The sequence below is a fragment of the Pinus tabuliformis genome, chromosome 7 (genome assembly GCF_031772625.1).
Source record: "Pinus tabuliformis cultivar Carrire ecotype Pingquan chromosome 7, CPIR1, whole genome shotgun sequence".
Taxonomy (NCBI): Eukaryota; Viridiplantae; Streptophyta; class Pinopsida; order Pinales; family Pinaceae; genus Pinus; species Pinus tabuliformis.
Window position 1 is genome coordinate 1,131,870,897 of NC_142293.1, and position 26,423 is coordinate 1,131,897,319.

At 41.2% G+C, this 26,423-nt stretch overlaps 1 protein-coding gene across 2 annotated transcripts in view; it reads right to left on the bottom strand.

Moving 5' to 3' along the window:
* Nucleotides 1-463: 463 nt before the first annotated feature.
* HCF107 (high chlorophyll fluorescent 107) overlaps nt 464-26,423 on the bottom strand; it is a 434,314-nt gene continuing 408,354 nt past the window's right edge. Inside the window, exons 7-9 of one of the 2 annotated variants that reach the window (XR_016266887.1) lie at nt 3,889-4,065; nt 725-1,144; nt 464-516 (exon numbers count right to left, since the gene is read on the bottom strand). Coding sequence is in view for 1 of the 2 variants with exons in the window: in XM_089459467.1 (XP_089315593.1) it covers nt 776-1,144; nt 3,889-4,065 (546 nt within the window). In the remaining variant the exon portion in view is untranslated. Of the gene's footprint in view, nt 1,145-3,888; nt 4,066-26,423 lie in introns of both variants that reach the window. The other variant, XM_089459467.1, reaches the window with a different exon arrangement.

The window sequence follows — 26,423 nt, forward strand, 5'->3', positions numbered from 1 at the left end:
AGCCAAAATCATAATTGTATGAATAATAAATCAATAATTATAACTATATAAATAATAGAGTAAGAAATCTCTAAATTTTATGTTTTTTTTTTAAATAATTAGCATATATTTATAAAAAAAATTAAGATTAAAGTATCAATTTTTGGGAAGGATCCGAAGCTACACCAGAATCTTCTACCGAGTCTAACTGCACCCACAATTCGTGTATGCAAGTATGGAAACTTGAACATTGTGTGAAGATAGAAATGCTATAAAATTATACTAATGTCCACAGACCACCAAAATGGTTCAAGAGGAAACACAAATGAAAATGAAAATAGACAAAAGGAAACCACACAAACCATGAAGAAGAATCCTCGCGTTTACAATGTATATCATGCTGTATATTACCTGCAACCGCAGCATTATAGAAATATCAGGCATGCCGTATCAAATAGCAATGGTAATGGTGGTAATAAGGAAATTTGATGTCAAAGATACCGGTGGAGATGATATAGATAAATTAACACATACAACCTGCAACCAGGTTATGTAGGGGTCAGTGATACACGTGACAGTTGCAGTTACAAAACAACTAGCAATACTGGTATAATAATACATGATCCATTCCTATTCCAACCTCTTATGCATTGGAATTTGGCATAATGAAGAAATTACAAAATTAATTAAGGACATGACAGACAAAATTAATTGAAGACATGAATTAATCACTGCACAAGTCTACCAGCATTATCCAACACAGTACAGCTGCCCCTCTCCTCCTCTCGTACTCTCTTTAGGGTTGCTGGTTTTTATATCTCTTGGAATCCTTCTTGTTTTTCCTCATGAAAACCGGTCCAATTCCTTCACGTATTCTTGAAACATCAAGAGAAAGATTCTCTCTGAGAAAAGAATCGATGTCAAACACTTCACTGGTATTTTCAGCAATAAATGTATCTAACTTTGAAAGGCTTCCAGGAGTCCCAGTTTCTTCTCTATTATTGTCGTCGTTGTCTTGCTGAGAGTAACCGTTTTTGGCGGCTTCATTTGCCAGGGGACGATACCAATCATCAGAATTGAACAAACCCTTTATACGGTTGATCGCAGGGGCAAAAAATTCGGACAAATTTACATCCCAGGAAGCATCGCCCACAACTTCTGTCCTCTGCAATGCAGCAAAGGAAACGAAAAAGAAGAGAAGCATGAGCATTGACAACAATGAAAAGTGGTGTTTACGCTGACCACAAGTATCTGCGAAATACCAAATGAGACAACTAATAAATTAGGTGTTACATTGAAAATCCCTTTAACATTTCCCAGTACCAGTGACAAATGAACACATGAAGGCAACTAACAACAGCCGACTGAACCATCAAAATTCTAGCCTACATCCTTCTAAATTCCTCTTGTTTCGACCACTTTATAAGGTTCTCATGAGGCTGATCTTGAGCCGCCAACCAAGCACGAATACCTTCGTTCAGGATAATATTTTTTTCTATGGGTTGCATGTTAGAGCTGATTCCTATATCCCATATGCTGATTAACATGTGGCAGGTCGAGTCTCTGCCAAAATTCCACTACGGTCTGAAGATTGAACAGGCATTGAATTTATAACTGTAATGTGAAATTCCTATCCACTACTAGTATAGGTTTGGGAAGGAAAAAATCTATTTATTTTTTATTTTTTAATTTCAAGAACTGGTTAAATTTCATTTAGCACGTTGTCTGGGGAGGACAACGAAAACCAATATATTCTCGTTACAAATAATTTTTTGAATTCTAAATGTAACTCTAGGATTCAAATTGTGTGAATGTTTTCTGCTATGAAATTTCACTTTTCTCAAACATAAGTCATCAATAGTTTTCAAAAGCCTTGATGGTCTTCAAGATTAAACAACTTAGGCATGATCCATTATCACGATACACCAGAAATGTTATCTAATCAGCAGAAAAAAAACAGCGTGACAAGCAGCAGAGTTGTAATTACCTGTAGTCTGTAGAGCATGGGCACAAAATTATCTACCTTCTCTCTATATATAATCCCAAATATGCAAAGGAGTTCTATATGACATCCTAATGAAGTGAGATAGAAGGGCCAGAAGTGGTCCCATAGATAAGTGTGCAAGCAACTCCAATCATAGGGTATTCTCAACATGTGTGCCAAGGCATATATCAGAATGCAAATAACTAAACCTCCTCTATCCAAGTTTCCAAAAGAGTGGACAACCTAGAAGTGTATGCACAAGGGTGGCATGCCTCCGATATATGTGTTCAAGAATGGAATGATCTAGTATAATGTGCATGCATGGTAGCACATCCTCTAAAAATAAGCATGAAATAATAAATTCCATGTGCTATTGTTACCTATCAAATCAGTAGTGTTGCTGAAGTCCTAGCAACCTGCTAGATGGGCACACGTAAGGTAGGGAGTCAGGGACCCACTATCATCTTAGCTCAAGCCCATGCTATTTAGGCCCAACAACCCCTAAATGGCCAAGGGCAGATTTTCCTATATGTTTGCTGATTTTAAAGTTTATATAAGCTCTAAGACCTTAAAAATTAGTGCTAAAAAGACCTTCAAGGCTTTTGAAAAGTATCGATGATTTCTATTGGAAAAAAGTGAAATTTCATAGCATTCACATGATTTGAATCTTATAGTTACATTCAGAATTCCAAAAAATATTTTGTAACGAGGATATATTGGTTTTGTTTGTCCTTAGACAACATGCCAAATGTAATTTCACTGGTTTTTCTTGAGATAATGAATTTTTTCTTCCAAAAGTGATATTAGTAGTGGATAGGAATCAGTACTGATATTATCATATTAGTAGTGGTTTTTTCTAAGCAATTTCTCGTTTCCTGATTGACATCACGATTTTGGCATATGTTGCCAATTTTTCATCTCTGATTTATATATGTTGTACATATATGGCTTTCTCTATAATATAAATGATATTTTCTCAGGAAAAAATGTAGCAATTTGTTCTATAACAATTGGATTCCTTCACTCAACAACTGAATATTTTTATTTGAGTCAAAAAATTGATGTTTCCTGCATAGCAATATATGTAAATGTTCACTGGTGTTTTTCTTCTCGGCTACTACATTAGTGCCCAATGATTCCTAAAGTGACGATGCTAGTGCTGCCAGTTGTCTGGGCATTTTGTGGTCGTCAAAACTCAGTTATAAGTGCCCAATGATTCCTAAAGTGACAATGCTAGTGCTGCCAGTTGTCTGGGCATTTTGTGGTTGTCAAAACTCAGTTATAGGCAATCTTTGACCACTTTCAGTGGGATTTACTCATTCCCAGTGCTATTTGTCATGCTTTTAATTTGGATTAATATATATTTTAAAGTTAAAATGTCAAGGGCTTGGGTGGAAATTAATGCGTAACTCATTGGCCAGATAATACTAGCTTTCAATCTTGAAACAAAAACATCTTTCAAAGTTTTCCTGGATCAAAATATTATATTTGTGATTGTACAGACCAGAAATGGATCTTTAGGTGCTAATATAAAACTACAGTTTAGTTGCTATTTCCTTATGGTACTAAAAGAAGCCCACAAATCAACATCCAGAAAAAAACCACAAGGATGTTTCACACAGTTAGCGGACTTTTTCCTTGAAATACATTCGTCTGCAATTTCCTGCTCTTCCACCCCCACATTAGCTTCATACATTTTTATACTTTAGAGCATGAAGATAAGAAAACCGAAAAATTGAGTGCCCAAAATGGCCTCAAAGAGAAGCTCATTTTCAGCAGGTGCATTGGGTGTAATGTAACAAAAGAATAACAGAATAGACAACCATATCGGTGCATACAGATATATAACTAATTTTTGTGTTCACTTTTCGACATTCCCAAAATGAAAGCATACAAAAATTCAAAAGAAGCAAGTTCCAACATACCTGTTGAAAATAGAGGTCACGAATCTCTTCTGCACGCTCAGAATTTCCCAGATTTTCCTCAAGGGCAGCCCATGAAATCCAAGTTACAAAATTTTGAGAATCTATGTTTATGGACGATTTGAACAACCTTCGAGCAGTCCCTATGTTTCCCTCTCTTTCTTCTAGAGTACCCCATGCCTATAGAAAATCAAAAGAGTTATAACTGATTATTTCAAACATAAGACCATTTTTGCTCACAACTAGAACTTATGAGTCTAGCAAGAAATGGCAAAAAACACAAGGCTAGGAATTAATTGATAGAATTCATACAATTTAATGTTCATATTATTGTAATTTATTCCGTGTTAGCAGTAGGTAAAAAAGTGTCACAATACAGTAAATGATAAAGCCCCGTGTCATATTAATAAGGGGCAGACATGGAGCGTGTTCACTAGATATTAAATGTCATAATCGAATGTTAGTTAGTTATACAGGTGATTTTTGTAGAGCAGTGGGAATGCAAGTCAATACTAGCAAGACCAAAATAATTATTTTCTCTAATAAAAAGAAGCAGAGCCAGCGTACGTTCTTCTTTGAAGGCAACAGTTTTGAAGAAGTAAATGAGTACAAATACCTCGGGATTGATTTCAACAACAAACTAATTGGGAGGACTGCAGAAAGAAGAGAATTTTAGGAGGGTGGAAAGCATTATATGCTCTTCAAAATGTTAGTTTTTGGTAGCATCAGAAATGCTTTAGCCTTAAAAATTGGTGGAGAGGCTAAGGGACATGAGTTCTAAAGAACCCAGAAACCGTTTGGTGAAATTCCACCTGGATTGTATTTTATTAAAATAATTAATATTTTTAATGGGGTTCCTATGTCTAAACTTTGGGAAATTAAAATATTAATGGGTATTAATCAAAATATGGGTGAGAATGATCTAGAAGGCGAATCAAGTCATGTTTTAATCTTAGTCATTGATTAGAGACTTAATCTCGGTCGTTGGAGACTCAACAGGAAAAGTATAAAATGGAGGCTTGGGGTTCATTTGGAAACACAGAGAGAGAGAGAGAGAGAGAGAGAGAGAGAGATTGAACTGGAGTTCGATTTCTGGGGCTAGGAAGCTAAGAAATTCGAACTAAGTGATCATTCAGTAGCAAAGGGACAGAGAGAATCTGGAAGAAGGAATTTCCGGAGAATACTGACAGAGAGGCAGAAAGAGCTTGCAAGAGAGGCAGCGCAGAAGCCGGAAGAGCTGCTACTAAGCTAGTCTGGGCCCACGTAGTCCTAACGCAGAGCCAGAATGGCTAAAGCAGAGCATAAAATTTGTCTGTCATGCAGAATCCAGAATTCCGGGAACAATCGGAATTGCCGGAACAACGGGGATAACTGACGCAGAGGGCAAAAGAGGTGATGCAAGGTTTATGCAGGGCCAGCGCAAAAATAGCCGGGTTAGCATTCTTGTGCCGAATCAGCCGGAATTCTGTCGAGTGAAGTGAGGTAAAACTCACTCAGATTTTCCGCTAGTATTTTCTCTGTAAAGGATTGCTAGATGAGCATCCTAGATTTGTATTCAGATATTTCTCTTGCATAATCATAAACCTTCAGAATTGTTGCACTGATTTTCCCGCATTGGGTTTTTCTGAGGCCTATCGTGTCCAAAAATAAGTGTGTCCTATGTATCTTGTTCTTTGCTCTGTTTTCTGTTTCATGAGATCAAATATTTAATTAGTGTAGGCTGCAGAAGTAATTTGCTTCAGTATTCAGAAGAATAACTTGATGAATGTAATTTAAAAATCAAGTAGGTGAAGTAGATTCAGGTTTACTGCAGTAGGGGTTCCTTCGAGTGTAGGAATTTCACATGGTATCAGAGCATTGATTTTGAAACAAAAAGAGCAGATCCAGTGCTGAGCAGTGAGGTCGAAAGCTACACTTGGCAGCGATTCGAATCCCCTTGAAGGGATTGCGCAGTCCTCGCTGGGAAGGAGATCCAAGGAAAACTCTCTCTGAGTGAGACGATAGAGAGGTATGATTTCCATTTTGTAAGTTTGTAGAGGCAAAGGGAGTGACGCAGAGCCTCAGTGCACCTCAGTGCAATGCTTGAAGGGCGCAGTTTCTGATGGGGCAGAAATGCATTGGAAAAGAACGAAGACACGTAGAAGGGGAATTTTCTCCTCAAAGAACTTTCCACCAAAAAGTTCAAATTTCTCACTTGCTGAGCAGCGACTAGAGGAGTCAGTTCGACAGTTGGGTAAGATGGCATCGCATGGGCTCAGATATCAAGACAAGTTGGAAGGAGCTTCCAACTATGTCATATGGAAGACCAAAATCTTAGCTGTTCTAGAGGAATATGATCTCGAGGCCTACGTCAATAGTGTTGTAGTTGTTTCTGCTGACAACGATCAAAAGAAGAAGTCTAAGGCCGAGCAAGGGAAGGCAAAGAGATTCATTCTCAATGGAGTTCGAGATCATGTGGTCTCACACTTGCAGGGCAAGGATACAACCCGAGAGATGTGGGAAGCCTTGTCTTCTCTATATGAAGGCTCTTCTGAACAATGGAAGATGTATTTAGAGCAGAAGTTGCAAGGGACCTTGATGCACAAAGGAGAAGGGATGAACCTCTATTTTCAGCATCTTCAAGACACTAGAGACCAACTTGCTGAAGTGGGGTCGACTCCTCAGCCAATCGTGATGGTGAGGATAGCCTTCAATGGAGTCTCAGGTGAATGGCAAGTTTTCGTCCAAAGCATATTGGGCAGAGAAAAACTACCTTCGTGGGAGGATATGTGGGAGGCTCTTCAACAGGAGGAGTTAAGGAGGGACCTAGTGAAGGTCAACCTCAGTGGCAGCAGTGGAAGTGGCACAAAGACGAAGGAGGAGGAGGAGAACACATCTCTAGCATCGAAGGGATAGCAGAAGCCAAAGCGAAAGAAGGACATTTCGAAGGTGAAATGTTTCAGTTGTGGTAAGATGGGCCACTATGCATTCCAATGTCCTTTGAAAAAAAAGGATAAGGATGAAAAACATGATCCTAAGGCTGTTTCAACAAAGATTGACGAGGATGAGTTTGCCATGAGTGCCCACACATCTCGGAGGGGAGATGGGGCGATATTGAGTTGTAGTCAGGAGGACTACATGTGGGAAGGATCCTTGAGCAGTCCACCTATTTGATCAATTCCTTGCTACGGGAGCCCAAGATTCAGCAGTTGCGAGATGGACTTAGTGTCAGATGATGCAGTGGAGTGTTTGGAGGACAAATGCAGTGGTTTGGGACCAGAGACTAATCAGCGCAAAGAAAGGTTGACAACAGTGTAGTTGGCACAGTGCAGGAGTCAGCAACGGCGCAGAAGATTCAGAGAGTCAGAATCAGTAGCAGTCAGATTCCAAATTCATTGTATTATGTTGAACACAATTAAGTTCAACTAATTTTGGATGTTTTTCAGTTGCTTCTCTCAGCAACTGAGTTGCAGTACGGATGCAGCGTTAGTAGCATAGTAGATGCAACATTTGAGAGGGAGTTGTAGTACAGATGTAGCAGTGGCAGTAGCAGTGTTATGGGCAGCGATACAGTAGCAACAACAACACAGTGTTGGTGGCAGCGATAGTGCAGAAAGGATGTGCTTCAGAAATAGAGCCGCATGCAGGTGGACATTGTTGCTAGAGCACTTTCCTCGCTAAGAGGGAGTGTTAGTTTTTGGTAGCATCGGAAGTGCTCGAGCCTTGAAAATTGGTGGAGAGGCTAAGGCACTTGAGTTTTAAAGAACCTAGAAACCGTTTGGTGAAATTCCACCTGAATTGTATTTTATTAAAATAATTAATATTTTTAATGGGATTCCTAAGTCTAAACTTAGGGAAATTAAAATATTAATGGGTATTAATCAAAATATGGGTGACAATGATATAAAAGGTGGATCAAATCATGTTTTAATCTTAGCTGTTGATTAGAGACTTAATCTTGTCCATTGAAGACTCAACAGGAAAAGTATAAAATGGGGGCTTGGGTTTCATTTGGAAACGCACAGAGAGAGAGAGAATTGATCTGGAGTTCGATTTCTGGGGCTAGGAAGCTAAGAAATTTGAACTAAGTGATCATTCAGCAATAGAGGGGTAGAGAGAATCTGGAAAGACTTTCCAGAGAATACTGACAGAGAGGCAGAGAGAACTTGCAAGAGAGGTAGCGTAGAAGCCAGAAGAGCTGGCGCTGGGCAAGTCTGGGCCCACACAGTCCTGACGCAGAGCCAGAAGGGCCAACACCGAGTAGAAAAGCTACATGTCATGCAAAATCCAGAACTGCTGGGAACTGCTGGAACAATCGGGATAGCTGACGTAGAGGGCATAAGAGGTGACGCAGGGCCTACATAGGGCCAACACAAAAATAGTCGGGGTTAGGCAGTGTTGTGCCGGATCAACCGAAATTCTGCCGAGTGAAGTGAGGTAAAACTCACTCAGATTTTCCACCAGTATTTTCTTTGTAAAGGATTGCTAGATGAGCATCCTAGATTTGTATTCGTATATTTCTCCTGCATAATAATAAACCCTTAGAACTGCTGCAACGGTTTTCACACATTGGGTTTTTCCGAGGACTATTGTGTCCAAAAATAAGTGTGTCCTATGTATCTTGTTCTTTGCTCTATTTTATGTTTCATGAGATCAAATATTTAATTAGTGTAGGCTGCAGAAGTAATTTGCTTCAGTATTCAGAAGAATAACTTGATGAATGTAATTTAAAAATCAAGCAGGCGAAGTAGATTCAAGTTTGCTGCAGTAGGGGTTCCTTTGAGTGTAGGAATTTTCACACAAAACAGATGTAGAGAGGCAGAGTTATGGGATTGGAAAACGATTAAAGTGCTTTTTGGACTCTTAGTTTGTCCAGTGATGCTATATGGGTGTGAATTGTGGGCTAGCAACACCCCTGTCTCAAAATGGAAACAAATTGAGAAAATCCAAAAACGCTTGATCATGAGCAAGTTCAAAATAAAAAGTTCGATACCTTATGAGATAATGTTGAGTGAAACAAGAGAAACTCCCATCGAAGCAATTGCTATGGTGCGGCTCATAAGATATCTAAAAAGAATTAGGCAAATGGGAGTAGGTAGATGGCCTAATGTTATCTTCAATGAAGGCATGAGTGAAAGAAAGAAAACATGGATGAAACAAAACTACACATGGATGTAAAAATGGAATATCTACCTCAATGCCTACCCCACAATGTAATGTTCCTAAATGGGATTACAAGTGATATAAAGCATACAATCTGTTCAACAAAATATAAAAACGAAATATATATTAAGCACCCATGGAAATGCTGGAAATAATGAATTGCTGAGCCATTTTATTACTTCTTTGAGAGAAAAATACAATAGATAATAGAATGATGCACCTGTGCTTGTCTCGATGGACAAGCGTGACCAAACCCAGGTGAGAAATGGATGAACCGATCACTGCTCCAACTGCGGCACCAATCTGCACTGTGTTGCCTAGAAAACTGCCCTTTCTGCTAAGTTCGAATGGCTGGAAACACTATTTCCTATGCTCAGAAAATTATAAGATTTGAGCTCCTGACTCCTTGACCTAATACGAGAAAAACCCACAAAGGAATTTAGTTGGTTTAGACTTCTGAAATTCGACCCCCAAGGATCCCAATTTCAGCTGCAACTACAAAACTTGGCCTGCTGGATTCTGCCTATAAATCCTCCTGGAAAATGTCCCAAAGTGCTGGGTTGACCCCTACTGCAAATCCCTTGACTTCCCGGATGAGCTTCTGGGCTGTAGCACTTGCTCCTAAGCCCCACGAAAATTCTAGATTGGCCCTCTGCGTTGTCCCCAAGCCCAGTGATTCAAACTGCTGGGCTGCTGGCTCCAAAACTCTAAAGAAATGCTGGTCTACTGCTGCCCTCCCAATCCTTTGACTCTCCTGGCAAATGACTGAACAATGGTGGCTCAAACTCCTGCGTATTCTTTAGATAGCCTAGAAATACACACTCCCTGTATGTGGCTGAATGGTAGTGTTGTAACACACTCTCAGATCTCCTGAAATGCTAATGGAACTGCCTTCCTAGGGCGGACACAGAAGGTCCCCCAAAGGTAAGGTTGAATCTCCCGCTTGAGAGATTCGTGGCTAAACAGCTAGTTGACTCGACTAAATAGCGGAGCGAAAAGTCAAGTAATTTCAATTTGCAAGGTGAATGAATGAATCCAAATGAGAGCTTCCTCCTCCTTTTATCGTCGCGGGCCTTCCTTGCCTCATGTGGGCCCCTCCATCCATCTCTTCGAATTCCCTCCAAGCCATTCAAATGGCCTAGTTCGAATTCACATGTGGGTGGCCCCAACATTCCACTAGCAACCAAATAAAGTCAAATTTCTTCCCAAGTCCCTAAGTCGAAATGTTGGGTTCTTTTCCTTAGCCAAAATTGTGCAAAATTGTGTAGCAACACCCTGTTAGAAATGTATTTGAGAAGGGACATGACAATCCTCCCCTCCTAAATGTTGCTTGTCCTCAAGAAACCTCAAAGCTGGGTGCTCCAAAATATGCTCACCCTCCCAGGTGGCATCCTCATTTGGCAAGTTCTTCCAACGCACCAAGAACTCCCTGATGGTCCTGCTCCTCAGTTTCCTTTCCCTCCTCTCCAAGATGGTCTCAGGTTCCAAAACCAAGTGGCCCTCATCATCTAGTGGGGGTAACTCTGCTGCTACTATCACCTGTTGCCCTAGCACCTTTTTAAGGCATGAGACACGAAATACGTTGTGGATCCTACTCCCTAAAGGCAACTCCAGCTCATAGGCCACCTCCCCAACTCGTTTGATCACCCGGTATTTCCAATAGAAGCGGGGCTATAGCTTCTCGGTGCCTTTCTGCTTCAACGTGGACAGCCTGTAAGGCTGTAGCCGGAGGTACACCAAGCCCCCCTCCTCGAAATGCCTCTTTTTCCTATGCCAGTTTGCGTACACCTTCTGTTGGTTTTGGGCTGTCACCAAGTTACCTTTGAGAGCCTTGAGGATGTCTTGGCTCTCTCTTGGATCCAATCTTTGGCCTTTCGGGCCCAATGGTCTCCAAAAACAACATCAACAGAAGATAATGCATCATATCCATACAAAGCACAGAAAGGAGTCATACCAATGGACATGTGGTGGGTGGTGTTGTAGCAGTACTCGCCCAGATGCAACCACCAGATCCAAGCCTTTTGCTGACCTGTCATGTAGTTCCTCAAGTACCCTTCCAACCACCGATTAACTCTCTCGGTCTGGCCATCTGTTTGAGGGTGGTAGCTGGTGCTAGGAGTGAGCTTGGTCCCAACCAATCTGAAAAGTTCCTGCCAAAAACCTCCCATGAACAAGATGTCCCTGTCACTCACAATGTTCTTGGGGAGCCCGTGCAACTGGAAGATCTCCTGAAAGAACAATTCTGCAACCTATGCAGCTGTGTATCTGGTGGGGATGGCAAAAAAGTGGGCATATTTGGTCAACTTGTCAACCACTACATAAATGCAATCCTTCCCCTGCACTGTGGGGAGCCCTGTGATGAAATCCATAGATATACTTTCCCATTTCCCCTCGGCGATGGGAAGCGACTGTAGCAATCCTGCAAGGTGAATCAGCTCCCCCTTGTTTCGCTGACATGCCTCACACTTCTATACGTGCTTCAACACATCCCCCTTGAGGCCCTTCCACGTGAATCTCTCCATGACTGCCATATATGTCTTCCGAAACCCCTACTACCTAGATAATGGCGAGTCATGTGCTGCCTGGAGCACTCTCGCTCTCAACTGCGAGTTGGGTACCAAGAAAATGCGCCCCTTGTAATAGATGACCTCATCCATCACTCGGTAACGCTCATCTGCGTGGGTACCCTCCAAGACCTCGCATGCCTTCTTGTCCTTGGAGTACTCCACCAATAGTTGAGCCTTCCAATCATGGCAGATGCTCATGAGTGATAGACCAGCTGGTCTCCTAGATAGAGCATCGGCCAGCACATTGTGCTTTCTCCGCACATACTCTATATCGAAGTCATAGGCCTGCACCTCGCTGACCCATTTTTGATGCTTGTCATTGAGGCCCTACTGCCCCATGAAGTGACGAAGATTGTTGTGATCAGTGTTCAATTGAAACCTGTTGCCCACCAAGTAATGTCGAAATTTGGCAAATGCATGCATGATCGCCAACATCTCTTTGTCATATATGGAATATGACAGCTCATGTGGTAGGAGTTTCCGACTTTCGAAAGCAATGGGATGCTCGTCTTGTGACAAAACTGCTCCAACTCCCATCCCGAACGCATCACACTCCATGGTGAAGGGTTGGGAAAAATCTGGAGGTGCTAAGACCAGGCAACTTCTCATCACCTCCTTGAGGCGATCAAAGGCAACCTGTGCTCCATCAGTCCATGCATAAGCCCCTCTCTTGGTCAAATCAGTCAAGTGTGCTGCCAACTATGAGAACCCCTTGACAAGCTTCCTGTAGTAGGTGCAAATTCCCAAGAAACCCCTCATCACAGTCACATCTCGTGGCACTGGCCAGTCCCGGATAACCCGTATCTTCTCCTCATGGACCTTCACCCCATCAACATCGATGATATGGCCTAGGTAGAGCATCTCTGTCAAGCCAAACTCGCACTTGGATAGTTTGGCATAAAACTGTTGCTCCTCCAGGATGCGTAGTACCTCCTCCAAGTGCTAGAGATGCTTCTCCCATGTCCGGCTGTAAATCAAAATTTCATTGAAGAAAACCAGCACAAACCTCCTCAACTGTCCCCAGAAGACATGGTTTATGCATGACTGGAAAGTGGTCGGAGCATTGGTCAGCCCAAATGGCATGACCAGGAACTCGAAGTGCCCATAGTGGCCCCAGAAAGCTATCTTAGGTATATCCTGTTCCCTCACCCTGATCTGGTGGTACCCCGAACACAAATCGATCTTAGAGAAGTACTTGGCTCCTCTAAGCTCATCCATCAGCTCATTTATGTGGGGAATGAGGTACTGGCTCTTCAATGTCTTCTGGTTGAGGGCCCGGTAGTCAATGCACATGCGAAGGGTTCCATCCTTCTTCTTCACTAGTACTACTGAAGAAGCGAAGGGACTGGAACTTCCCCTGATATGGCCCAATGCTAACAACTCTTGAATGGCCTTCTCTATCTCACCCTTATAGGCCTTAGGATGCCTATAAGGGGTGGTGATCACCGCCTGCACACCTGGCTCCAACTCAATAGTGTGCTTGAAACCCCTGTCTGGTGTAATGTCCCCCAAACACCACTGTGTATCTGTCTAGCAAGGCCTGTATGTCTGGTGGTGGAAGCTGGGCTTGTCCCCAAACCTTCGAAATCCTCATCTCTACTGCCCATGCAATGTCCCCATGTCGCAGATCTGCCTCCATCCCGTGGGCCGAGACTGTCTAAGGTGGGTAGGATTGCATTCCTCTCAGAACTACCAGTTTGCCATCTGGCCCAATGAACTCCATCTCTGGCTTCCTCCAATCTACAGTGACTTGCCCAAGGGAGTACAGCCACTGGACACCCATCACCACGTTGGTGTCTAGCACATCGACCACAAAGAAATGGTCAGTCATCGAGTAGTTCCCCATAACAATTGTCAAGCAAGCACATACCGAGTGCACTGTATGGTGCGGTCACTTGGTACTAGGACTAAAAAGCCCTCAAACTTAGTCATGGTGAGGCCCCTCCTTTGAACCAACTGGACATCTATGAAGTTATGGGTAGCCCCACTGTCAACTAGGATTGACACCCATTGACCCTGTATGGTGCCTCTGACCCTCAATGTCAAAATTTTGGGAACCCCGCATAAGGAAGCAAGGACTCCCCCGGATGGGGCAAGGGATGCCCCTCCCTATGGAGGTGGTGGTGGTGGCCCTCTATCTGCCGGAGTCTCACCATCTCCCACACCACATTCCTGCTCCACCTCGTCCTCCTAGTCACTGTCTGAAAATACCTCAATATAGTGTGCTTTGCTAGCAGTGCATTGATGGCCTAGTGTCCAGGGTTCCCTGCATGTGAAGCACAACTTCCTCCTCCTGAGGTCCTTTTGTGTCTCATCATCTAGCTACCCCTGCCCCTATGTGGTCCTCTGAGGTGGAGGTCTAGTCTCATGCCCCCTCTGTGGAAAAGGGGTCCATGCAGGAAAAGACACTCTAGTCTTTGAGATGGCCCTGAGTAGATCTCTAGTGCACAAAACTGCCTCTTGCAGCATGGAGGGTCTGCGTGACTTCACCAGTTCACGCACGAGCTCAAGTAAGCCGTCAATGAAGGTGTATACCCTCCTAGCCTCTAATAGATCCGGAACCATCACTGATACTCGCAAGAACTCCGAGATGTACTACTCTAGGTTGCCTATCTGGCACAGTTGGGTCAGCTCTTTGAAATGGGCCTCTGGATTTCTCTGGTCAAAACGTTCCACCACCCTACTGGTGAAATCCTCATAAGAAGCCACATTGGCATGCCCTAGGGTGGCCAAGCCATGAAACCACCAGTCATGCACTTCCCCCTCCATGTGCAGTGTGGCCATCTTGATGGCTCCTATTCTGTCATCCGGTTGAGCTGGAAGTAGATGTCCATCTTCTCAACCCAAGCCCTAGCCGTGCACTTGGCAGTGCCATCGAAAGTAGGGAATTACATCCTCCCTATGGTCCTTTGCAACTCATAGTTCTGGGTTTCCTGTCCTCCATAACCCTTGTTCTTCTCACTCTGATTGAGCTTGCAGAAATCTCTGAAAGAGAGTGCTTCCTTGAAGTCTGCATCCATAGATTGCCACTCCCTAAAATGATCTCCCACTGAATGAGGTCTTCACCCCTTACTGGTTCGATTTGTGCCACTGGTACGAAAGAGGGTAGTGTGGCAAGAGTTGGCCCACTAACCGATGGGTGTTGTGCTGCTGGTGAGCGGTGATCGAATGGCTAAGAAGCTCCAAAAGTTTCCCCAAATAGAAACCCTCTAGGAGTGGTCCTCTCTCTATTCTGCAACTTTATCTCCTCCAGCATATCTTTCTGGCCCTTGGCTAAGTCATTCAAGGCTCTAAGGAGGTTGTCGAAAGCCATCTCTTCCCTGCACTTGGGTTCCACGATGTCCTCCTCTTCTCCCATTGCTTTCCCTTTGTCCTCTGTGTCTGGAGTAATCTCCAACTCTCTTTCTCTGCTCTGGTACCTCCACCTTCTCTATGTGATATTCTGCTAGACCCCTTCTCTCATAGGAGAAAATCCCCACAGTTGAGCCAAGAACTAGGCTCTGATACCACTGTAATGTTCCTAAATGGGATTACAAGTGATATAAAGCATACAATCTGTTCAGAAAAATATAAAAACGAAATATATATTAAGCACCCATGGAAATGCTGGAAATAATGAACTGTTGAGCCATTTTATTTCTTCGAGGGCAAAATACAATAGATAATAGAATGGTGCACCTTGGCTTGTCTCGATGGATAAGCATGACCAAACCCAGGTGAGAAATTGCTGAACCGATGACTGCTCCAACTGCAGCACCAATCTGCACTGCGCTGCCCAGAAAATTGCCCTTTCTGCTAAGTTCGAATGGTTGGAAACACCACTTCCCATGCTCAGAAAATTATAAGATTTGCACTCCTGACTCCTTGGCCTAAACCTAGAAAAACACACGAAGGAATTTATCTGGTTTAGACTTCTGAAATTAGACCCCCAAGGAGCCTAACTTCAGCAGCAACTGCAAAACTTGGCCTACTGGATTCTGCGGAAAATGTCCCATAGTGTTGGGCTGACCCCTACTGCAAATCCCCTGACTTCTCGGATGAGCTTCCGGGCTGTAGCACCTGCTCCTAAGCCCCGAGAAAATGTTGGATTGGCCCTCTGCGCTGTCTCCAAGCCTAGTAATTCGAATCGCTGGGTTGATGGCTCTGCTGGCTCCAATACTCTCAAGAAATGTTGGCCTACTGCTACTCGCCCAATCCTTTGATTCTCCCAGCAAATGACTAATCAATGGTGGCTCAAAATCCTCCTGCGTATTCTTCAAATAGCCCAGAAATACGCACTTCCTGTATGTGGCTAAATGGTAGTGCTATAACACACTCTTGGATTTCCTGAAATGCTGATGGAACTGCCTTCCTAGGGCGGGCACGGAAGGTCCCCCGAAGGTAAGGTTGAATCTCCCGCTTGAGAGATTCATGGCTAAACAGCTGGTTGACTCGACTAAATAGCAGAGCGAATAGTCAAGTAATTTCGATTTGCAAGGTGAATGAATGAATCCAAATGAGAGCTTCCTCCTCATTTTATCTTCGTGGACCTTCCTTGCCTCATGTGGGCCCCTCCATCCAGCTCTTCGAATTCCCTCCAAGCCATTCGAATGGCCTAGTTCGAATTCACATGTGGGTGGCCCCCACATTCCATTAGCAACCAAATAAAGTCGAATTTCCTCCTAAGTCCCTAAGTCGAAAATGCCAGGTTCTTTTCCTTAGCCAAAATTGTTCAAAATTGTGTAGCAACGCCCTGTTACAAATGTATTTGAGAAGGGACATGACACACAAATAGTAAGGAGCTAAAGAATTTTGTTATGGAGAAGTTTCGCAAATGGGTTTGAGAACCCAATTCTCTACTTCAGTAGTAGCCCCAGGTCGGAAACCCTCGGCCCCTCAGGTGATTTAGTGAGAGTGTGCAAGCACCCATCTCTTCCCTTGGTGGATCCATTCAGGATTCGCAGGTTGCAGTTATTGATATTCAGTGGTTTGGAGGCCAATTGCGTCATTATTGTAGATTTATTTGAGGCCAGTTTTATCTCATCTATCTCAACTATTTTGTTATTCCAGCGTGTAAAACCCCAATTTATATATTATAATAAAGCTGAGATTGTTTTCTGCTTATTGTGTTATGGAATTGCATGCATTTTATTTGTTATATTTTACATGGCAATCTTATGTTAAGTGAATGATAATTTTTTGAAGGGTTGTTCCAAATTTTCTTTATTTGGGACATTACAAGAAGCTTGGGAAGAACAAGTGTGTACATTTTGCACGTCTGGGGCAGTGGAATTGGAAAAACATTTCATTTTGGAATGTGATGCATTCAAAGACACTAGAGAAAGTTATGGAAATATGTTAGTATCAGTTTCTTGGCATTGTCTTTTCAGCGAGGGGATTGTTGGAAGGTTGGGCCAGCTCATCATCAATTTGAATAAGAAAAGGATTGAATTGCAAAAGGCGAAAAGCAGGGAACTAATGGTCCCATAGACTATTTTTAGTCTCGTGGACATTAAAATATCATTTCATTTCATTTCACTGCATTGTACGTCTTGCTTTCGTTATTGAATAATACATTTTTGAATTTTGTCTCCTCTGCAACACTTCTTGACTTTGTGCATGCATAAATCTTATATGGTATCAAAACCCAGTTTCAAAACATTTTGGAGTGTCATAGTAGGGATACTTATTCACAGTGAAATACACAGATCTTGCTTATCCCTCGATGCTAATACTCTCTGCTCTACGTGTTTGCAACCATCCACCTGATTATACTTGAAGTCACTAGTTTGCTCCACAACAAGCTTCCTCTTGTCATTTTCCTTCGTTTGTCTACAGTAATGTGTCCACACTTCACTTATTTAGTGTTTGTTGTGGTTTCCTCTACCCTAGTTGCAGAAGATGGGCACAATACATTTGTCTCTGCCATTTCCTTTCTTAGGTTACTGTTTGTTCCAATGGGTGATGGTCAGTAGTTTGGAACCACTGTTGTAGGGGAACTGTGCATTCTGTCGACAAATGAACTAAATTCCATGGCTTTTGTAGTCTCCAATTACCAGAATCCGGATCACTGATACTTCGTATTTTTAATTATCTCCTTTATATTCCTCTGTTTCAATGATCTTTGTAAAATTTTAAAGTATCATGCAACTCTTATTGCAGGCAAATAGAGGAGGAGCTCTTTCTGAACGGGTAAAGACACACAGGAATATGTTGGTGAACGCTGCTGTGGGGGAACTGTGGACTTTGTCGACAAATGAACTAAATGCCATGGCTTTTGTAGTCTTCGATTACCAGAATCTGGATTAGACAAAGTAATTTAACGATACATTGTATTTTTAATTATCTCCTTTGTATTCCTCTATTACAATGATCTTTGTCTAATTTTAATATGTCATGCAACTCTTATTACAGGCAAATAGAGGAGTTCTTTCTGAAAGGGTAAAAACATACTAGAATATGTTGGCAACTAAGGCCTTTTTTGTTGGTAGGAATTTATTCCTACAAAATTGATGACCATCATTGTGTTATTCAACACACTGGATATGTCATGGAAATCTGACCACTTATTTAATTATTTAATGTAATGTCCCTTCTGGAATGATTGGGAGAGGGATGGCACACTAGCTCATTCTCCACTCCCATGGGCTTACTAGAGTCATAAGGGAGGATTTAAAAGGAGTCAATTAATAAATAAAACATCATGGGTTCATGATAACATTATAAAATGAGTAATAAAAGTGACGGGGAAACATTAGAAGGGAAAATAAAAATTAAAAAGAGGGAAATAATTTCAAATTGGAAAAAGGAGGTAAATTGGAAAAAGGGGAAATAAAAAAGAGAGGAAATTGATTTCCTTCTCACCATTATGCAGTTTTTTCTTTTTGAGAGATTGGAGTGGAGAGCTTAGCGCTTCTTTTCTTCATTGGATGAAAACCCTTGGTCTAAGGGCCAACAAATGTGGGTGTCCACACAACCTGAGTGTATAGATGTGAGGAGGGAGCATTTGTGGATGCATGAGTTACTAGCTCGACCTGATTTTTCCACCCTACTTGTGTGTCTTTTACTTCTTGATTATTCCTTGATATTACCACTTATAGCTCAAGGGTTAGAGCTTGCTTTGTATGATGTAGCAGTTTTATGACCCCCTTAAGATGAGTTTATTTATCACTCATCGAGATTGGGACATGCAAGGGTTCCTTTTTGATGTAATGAGGCATCATGAGCTCAGCAACCGGGTGATGGCCATGTTACCCACCAAAAGTGGGTGACCCCTAGGACAAGCTTTCTCCTATTCATCTCTTCCAACCGGCAGCCAACAACTCTTGAGATCCACCTTGTAGCCGATGTGACGTGCAATTCATATCTCCGCCACTTGCATCAGTCATATGTCTCCTCACCCATTTGTCAAGGGCACATGTTGGAAGGTGGGCTTCTGATCAAAAGGGACTTTATTCGTTATGCAATCGAGTGCTTATGCTTGTTTGTATTTGGGCATTTTGACATGGATTATAGGGTAACTTGAAAAAAAGAGGGTTTTAGCCGTGGTCTTGTTCCCTCACCTTAAATGGGGGGTTAATTTTCAATCCTAGTCTAATGGGACCTCCCTTAATGGCCCATCGCTTTAGGAATGGGTATTACTTGGAAACCATGGTTGAGATAGCATAGCCCCATCTATCTCTATTCCATACTTACCACTTTTCATCTTACATTATGAGCCTGTATTCCACCTCCCCTCTTGAGTTCAACTGACCATTGGTTCATTGGGATTTGGCACACACCCATCCTCATACCTTGGGTAGGTCTTGGAAATGCACCCTGGGAAGTTGATGCAGCTAAAAGAAGAAAGAGCATATTGTGGCCATAAGAAAAATAAAAGGAAATTAAAATGCAAAAGATGGTTGAGACTTACAAATTAGCACATAGGAAAAAGCTAAGCATAAGCTCTACCTCTATCATATGGCCATCACCTAGTTCCTGGGCCAATGTTGCCCTATCTCATAGTAAACAAAGAACCCTTGCATGTCCCAACCCTTGATCAGTAATGAACTGCCCCATCCTAAAGGGGGTAATAATTGCTATACATCACACAAAGCAAGCTCTCACTCCTTGAGCTTTGAGTAGTAATACAAGGAAAAATCAAGATAAAATAAAAGGCAATATAGAGGGGTGGAAAAACAAAGGTCGAGGTAACTCATGCATCCACGATTGCTCCCTCCTTACATCTATACACCCATGATGATGTATTCCATCATAGCCGATCCCTTTAACCATGGCACTTGGCCATGGAGTCCTTTCCCCTTCATTCCATCATTATTCACATGGCACCTATCAATTGAAGGGTGGAATAAGGACATGTCACTTCCCTTTAGTGATTGAGAACATTTAATAGGGTCGTCTATTAGCCACTCCGACCTAGGGTGATAACACCATTACATGACTAAGGCCCCAATTTTGGAAGAGAAGCCACATATGAAGTGTCATTTTACCCATTTCTTTCAAGCTTGGTTCACTTATATGCAATAATGATTAATGTACATGATGGTGAAAGTTGCAATATTAGATATCATGCGTGATTGGCAGGTGGTTCCGCCTGTTAGTTTTTGTAGCATCAGACGTGTTCTAGCCACGAAATTTGGTGGAGAGCCTAGAATACATAAGATCTCCAAAACCTAGAAATCGTTTTTGGAAATTCCACCTAGAAGTGTCTCAATTAGATTATTAACTGTTTTTTAAATATTTCCTCAGTGCAAATTTAGAGAATGTGGTTAATTAATCAGTATTAATTGAGATAAGGTAAGAATCATCTAGAAACTCACACGGATCGATCTAGAGATGATCCTAACCATTGATTAAGTTTTAATATTGGTCGTTGGTGCTCCAAGAGTGGATTATAAGAAGAGATTGTTGCGGTGATGGAGAAGACACTTGAGCAGTTTGATTTCTTGGCAAATCGATTTTCTGAGTAGTAGCAGCAGTTGCCAAAGAGAGAGCCAGAGATCAAAGCAGCGAGTGAGGGGCAGGGACAGTGATCCAGAGGAAGTTTTCCAGATCCGGAGAGGCAGCAGCAAGAGGGCCGATTTATCCGAGTGAGGAGCGCAGAGCTCTGTGTAGTAGCTTCAGAAATGGCAGTTCGATTTGTTGGAGAGAAAATCGTTCTTAGATCCACAGGTCGGGCAGAGGATCTAAAGGGCCTGTTGTCGCGCGGATTGGCACGACAACGCTCAGACCGGGGGTTGTCACTCCGATCCCCGATCCCTCCGTTTAAGCCTATCTCCCGCGCTAAGGGGGGTAGTCCCTATGGGATGATGAAGACCAACCGTCGACCAGTTGGTTGGGAGACACGAGATATGATATAAAAGCACTTGATGGATTTATAATGAAGCAGACCAGTGCCTTAAGAGATGATTATAAAAAACGATTACTTGTTAAATGATATAGAGACATGAACCATGAACAACAATCATATATCAACTTCGCATCTCGACTTGAAAATTCAGATCTTAACGTGAAAAATAATAATTCCCGAAAAAATAACCAGATCTGACAAAAAAAAAAAAAAAAAAAAAAAAAAATTCAAATTTTTTTTTTTTTTTTTTAAGAAAAATTAAATCTAAAAAATTTAGTCTAAAACTAAACTAAAAAAATAAAAAAAAAATATAAAACTAAATCTAAATAAATCTTTTTATTTTTATTTTTTATAAAATTTAAATCTAAAAAAAATAAAACAAAACTAAGGCTAATATATTAAAAACTAACAAAATAAATCTAAACTAAAGGAATTAAAATCTAATTATAATCTACCTTAATTTAAATTTAAATCTAAAATTTTTAATCTAAAATTGAATTCTAACCCAAGCCTAGAACTACGCTAACCCTCTTCCTTTTAAAATTTAACAAAGAAATAAAATTAAAATAAAAAGGCTATACCCTAACTAAACCTACGCATCTAAACTATAGACAAGACTATGGTCATAAAATGCAAATCCCAAAACAAAATGAAAACGATACGCATGACCTGTCAAACATACGCCTTAAACTCCTGAATATAACTGCGATTCCCTGCGGCAAAGTGATTTACCTGTATACGATGCTCAAAAACGGATTCACGATGAAGATTTGGAGCGGAATGGTTCAGAAATCACTTACGCAACAAGTGACGGCAACAATCTGGAGAAGAACGCGTGGATAGCCTGAGGTTGCTGACCAAATACGAATTTATACCAACCGTAACACCTTTTTAATGCTGCACAGGTCGACGGCAGAAGGGACTGAGATCATTTTAGAGCGTTTGCTGATTTGATTCGATGAGTATATAAATGAAATTTGCCTGCGTGATGAATTCGACTCAGGAAGTGCGCAGATCCACAGGGTTTCGATGGAGTGAACGTTTTGTCCGACCAATGCACCGCCGCGTAAAACGATTGCCCAAACGTGCGTCAATTTGGACTGTCTGCGTAAATGAAAGGAAAGCGTTTTGCTACGGGCGAACATGACAAGCTTGAAATCGATTTTGAGACAATGCCTTTTGATTTTAAATGCTTGTAAGTTGAATCATCGAATTGAGAATTGCAATTTTATCTGAGGATTCTCAACGGTGGCGCATTTATAAGCTGGCGATGGCAACGCTGGATTTGTGACTGTGCTGAAGGCTTCTTAAATTTTCAAACCACTGATAGACTGTATTTGTTCATGCCACCGCAAAACACTTTTGGAAAACCGACACGGTGACTTGGAGAAGTTTGATGAGGGTTTCCAACACTTGACAGCAACAAAACAGACGCCTTTGCAGTCACTTTCTCTCCAGTGGCATTTAAAATGTGTGTTATGCCTATTAAGTGAATCCTTAAAACACTGTCTCGCCTATATAATCACCTCAAGACGTCAGGATTCTCTGCAAGATACACAACAAAGCCCACAGATATATGCAAAAACCCTTCAAAATTAAACTAAAATCACAAAAAAAAAAAAAAAAATTGCAGTAAACGAAATCAAAACCCTAGATCCAGCCAAAAAAATTACAGATATGGCCCCTTGACAGCCTGATTCAGCAAATAATAACAGGAATATTTAGAATATCATGTAATGTTTCAGAAAATCTCTCATGTAAACCCGAAAAGAAACTCTTAATGATTAACCCAGGGCCAAAATCAGCTAGGCTCTGCAAAGAAAAGCCTGTGGGAGTCGGCTGGTTCAGCCTAGAACTTCCCCAAACGCCCACCAATATTCTTCACCTAAAGGTTTCCTGCGCATCTCAAGCAACCATCAATAAAGAGAGCAAGAATGCTGCCAGATCTCAGAAAATAATGGAGATACCTGCCATTATTTCAGAAACCCTAACAACACTCAAACCCTAGCAGGTGAACAAGATACCTGTGCTCACAATGCTCTACAAAAAAGCTATTATTAACGGCTGAAAATAACATATGCAGAAAATGAAACAATCTCACAGCAATTCCAGAGAGTAACACCAGCAAAATTTGGACCCCAAAGTCTTCTTTTATTAACCAGAAATCAGATTACAAGAGAGCTTTTTCAGTCTTGACTCACAGATCCGAATGAATCTGAAATGACCACCTAAGACTCTATATAAAGGAAATGATCCCAACGGCTAGTTCGAATGATCCATGTAGAAATGATCTCGACCGTTGATGAAGATCAAGACATCTCTTGATCTCATCCGTCGATTTATTCAATTAATTTTTTATTATTATTTTTTAAATTTTTAAATTTTTTAAAATTTCTTATTATTTATTATTTTATTATTATTTTTTAAATTTTTAAAATTTAAATTTTTTTTTTTATTATTATTTATTATTTATTTTATTTTTATTTTTTTTTTAAATTTTTAAATTTTTAAAATTTTTTATTTATTTTATTATTTTATTTCATTTTTTAAATGGATCATCGAACTAAGCCTTTGGGAACATCACCTAGGACCTAGGACTTAGGACTCACGAGGGGATTTAAAACATTTTCAACCCTCAAGACACATTTCATGATGACTTTTTACAATTTACATCTCAAGGGGACAAACCCACTTAATACAGACCCTCATAAATCACCCAGTTCTGCGACACAACTATAATCTAGCAGATTAACACACTAGGATTCTCCTAAAGCTCTAATGACAAAATCCATCCCGGCTTTGGGGTCAGGTTTGAAGGAAAACTCTGCCGATCCATGGATCGGTGAGACGAAAAACCTTCCGGGACATAGATTATCATAGAAAGTTAGGTCCACCTAGGCAATTTTACATACATGACTCTGATCTGCTTAGATTATTTACAATTCATACATGCAGACTGGGTTTACAATTGAAATGATCAAGCTGCTGATGGCTGTAGGCTGGCACGGACACATCGTTCAGGTGCTATCTCTTTCTGCCAAGAAAAGAGGGTGTACCGCATGAGAAGTTGACCAATAGTGGTCAACATCTGGCTCTACTTGGGGACACGTTGCTGCTCTGTAGGAATGTGAGAATCCAGAATCTGCATCCATGCAACACACAACAAAATATAAGTAGCGTCCGTCCAAAATCATCATATACATTAGGCACAGGAAAGATAAAAGCTCTTCATTTATTAACTAACTAATAACATGAAAAGTAAATCTAATCCTAAAAGCAGAAATGAAATGCTGAAAAGACAAGGAGTAGGGATAGGAATACAATACAGAAGATGCCCCATGGCATCAGATATCATCTCTGAAGAACAGCTTGAGCATTTGGCCGTTCACTGGTAGATCAAGTGGTTTGCCATCCAATCTGCTCAAGTAGAATGAGTTTGGCCCGGCTATATCTCTAATGATGTATGGTCCCAACCACAAACTATCAAACTTCTTATGTTTTCCCGGCTTTTCATTTTTGCGATCCCAGAGTAAAACCATATCTCCAACCTGCAAAGATCTAGATCGAGAGCATTTATCAAAGCTTTTCTTAATATTAGATTGATTTTTACATATAGCCTCAAAAGCTGTCCGACGAGCCTCATCTAATTCCACAATCTGATCTATCCTATTCTGAACAAAATCTTTATTAGTGGAAAATTTTTGGAGAAGCTGATAGGCTGGCAATTTTAGGTGCACAGGTAAGGTAACATCCAAGCCATAAACTAATTCAAAGGGAGATTTACCAGTAGACTTCTTCTTAGTAATTCTGTCTGCCCACAAAGCATACTTGATTTTACTGTCCCAAGACTTCTTGTTATCTCCTACTATCTTCTTGATAATGGTTATGAGATTTTTATTACTTGATTCAGCCAAACCATTACCCTGAGGATAGTAATTCGACGAATGAGATAAGACAATGCCATATTTGAAGCAAAAAGATGTAAACTCTGAAGAACTAAAAGCCTTGGCATTGTCTGTAGTGATCTTAGCGGGGACACCAAATCTAGTAATGATGTTATTCTCAATGAAATCCATAATCACCTTTTTAGTGGCATTCTTAGCAGGAATGGCTTCAACCCATTTAGTGAAATAATCGGTAGCGGTCAAAATCCAAGAGTAGCCATTGCTAGAATTTTCATGGAACTTCCCTATGAAGTCCAGACCCCAATGCTGAAAAGGTGCCTCTACGATAACAGGTTGTAGAGGAAGGGCAGCAAGCTTCTGCTTCCCAGTGAACAGTTGACAGGCTTGACACGTTCTAACATACTTGTGCACATCAGAAAAAATCGAAGGCCAATAATAGCCAGCTCTCAGGATTTTGTGGGCGGTAGTTCTAGCGGCATAATGACCACCACAAAATCCAGAATGAAATTCGGAGATTAATCTTTTGGACTCAACATCGTCAACACACCTAAGCACTATGCCCTCAGGATTTCTCCATCCAAGGCCATCCTTCATAAGGCAGTACTTAGTGGCTTTTAGTCTAAGAGCCCTTCTCTTATGAGCGACTAAATGGTTAGGACATGCAAGATTTGTCAAATAGTAGACTATGTCCTTATACCATTCATGCTCTGCTAATCTTCTCAACTCTGGCGAAGATAGCTCGTCAAGGCAAAACAAACCAAGAGTCTTTTCATTACTTTCTGTTAACATTTGAGCTAAACCTTGGCCTTTGATCAACTTGGTGGGTCTAACTTCTAAATCATACTCTTGTATCTTAGTAACCCACCTAGCACGAGTCCCTAAGCAATCAGTTTGAGTTAATATGTCCTTAACAGCAGAATGCGGGACGTAAGCAATGATCTTAGAATAACCCACATAAGTTTTAAAATGCTTAAGAGACTTGACCAGGGCATAAGCCTGCTTTTCCATGGTATTGTACTTCAACTCAGAGTTTTGAAGTGCTCTACTCATGAAAGCAATAGGCTGCTCGTGACCATCTTTATTCTTTTGAAGCAAAACACCGGCGATGGTATCTTCAGAAGCGAAAGAAAAAATCATGAAATCCTTGGAGTAGTCAGGACTAACCAAGACAGGAGCTTTTGCAATAGCGGACTTGATTTCTTGGAAAGCCCTTTTGCCCTCTTCTTGCCAGACAAATTTTGCATCTTTCTTCAGAAGACTTTGAATGGGCTTAGCTATTTCTGCATAATTTGGGATGAATCTTCTAATAAAATTTATCTTTCCAAGGAAAGACTGAAGGGATTTAAGATTATGCGGGAGAGGAATCTTTTGAATTGCTTCAACTCGTTCGGGATCGATTTTGATTCCTTCCTTAGAAATGATATGACCGAGTAATTTCCCTTCTGTTACCCCAAAAACAGACTTAGCCGGATTCAAAGAAATTCCATATTCTCTACATCTGTCGAAAACTTGCCTAAGATGATCTATATGACTGATACCATCTTTAGAGAAAACAGTAAGATCGTCTTGATAGATTTCGATAATTTTCCCGATTAA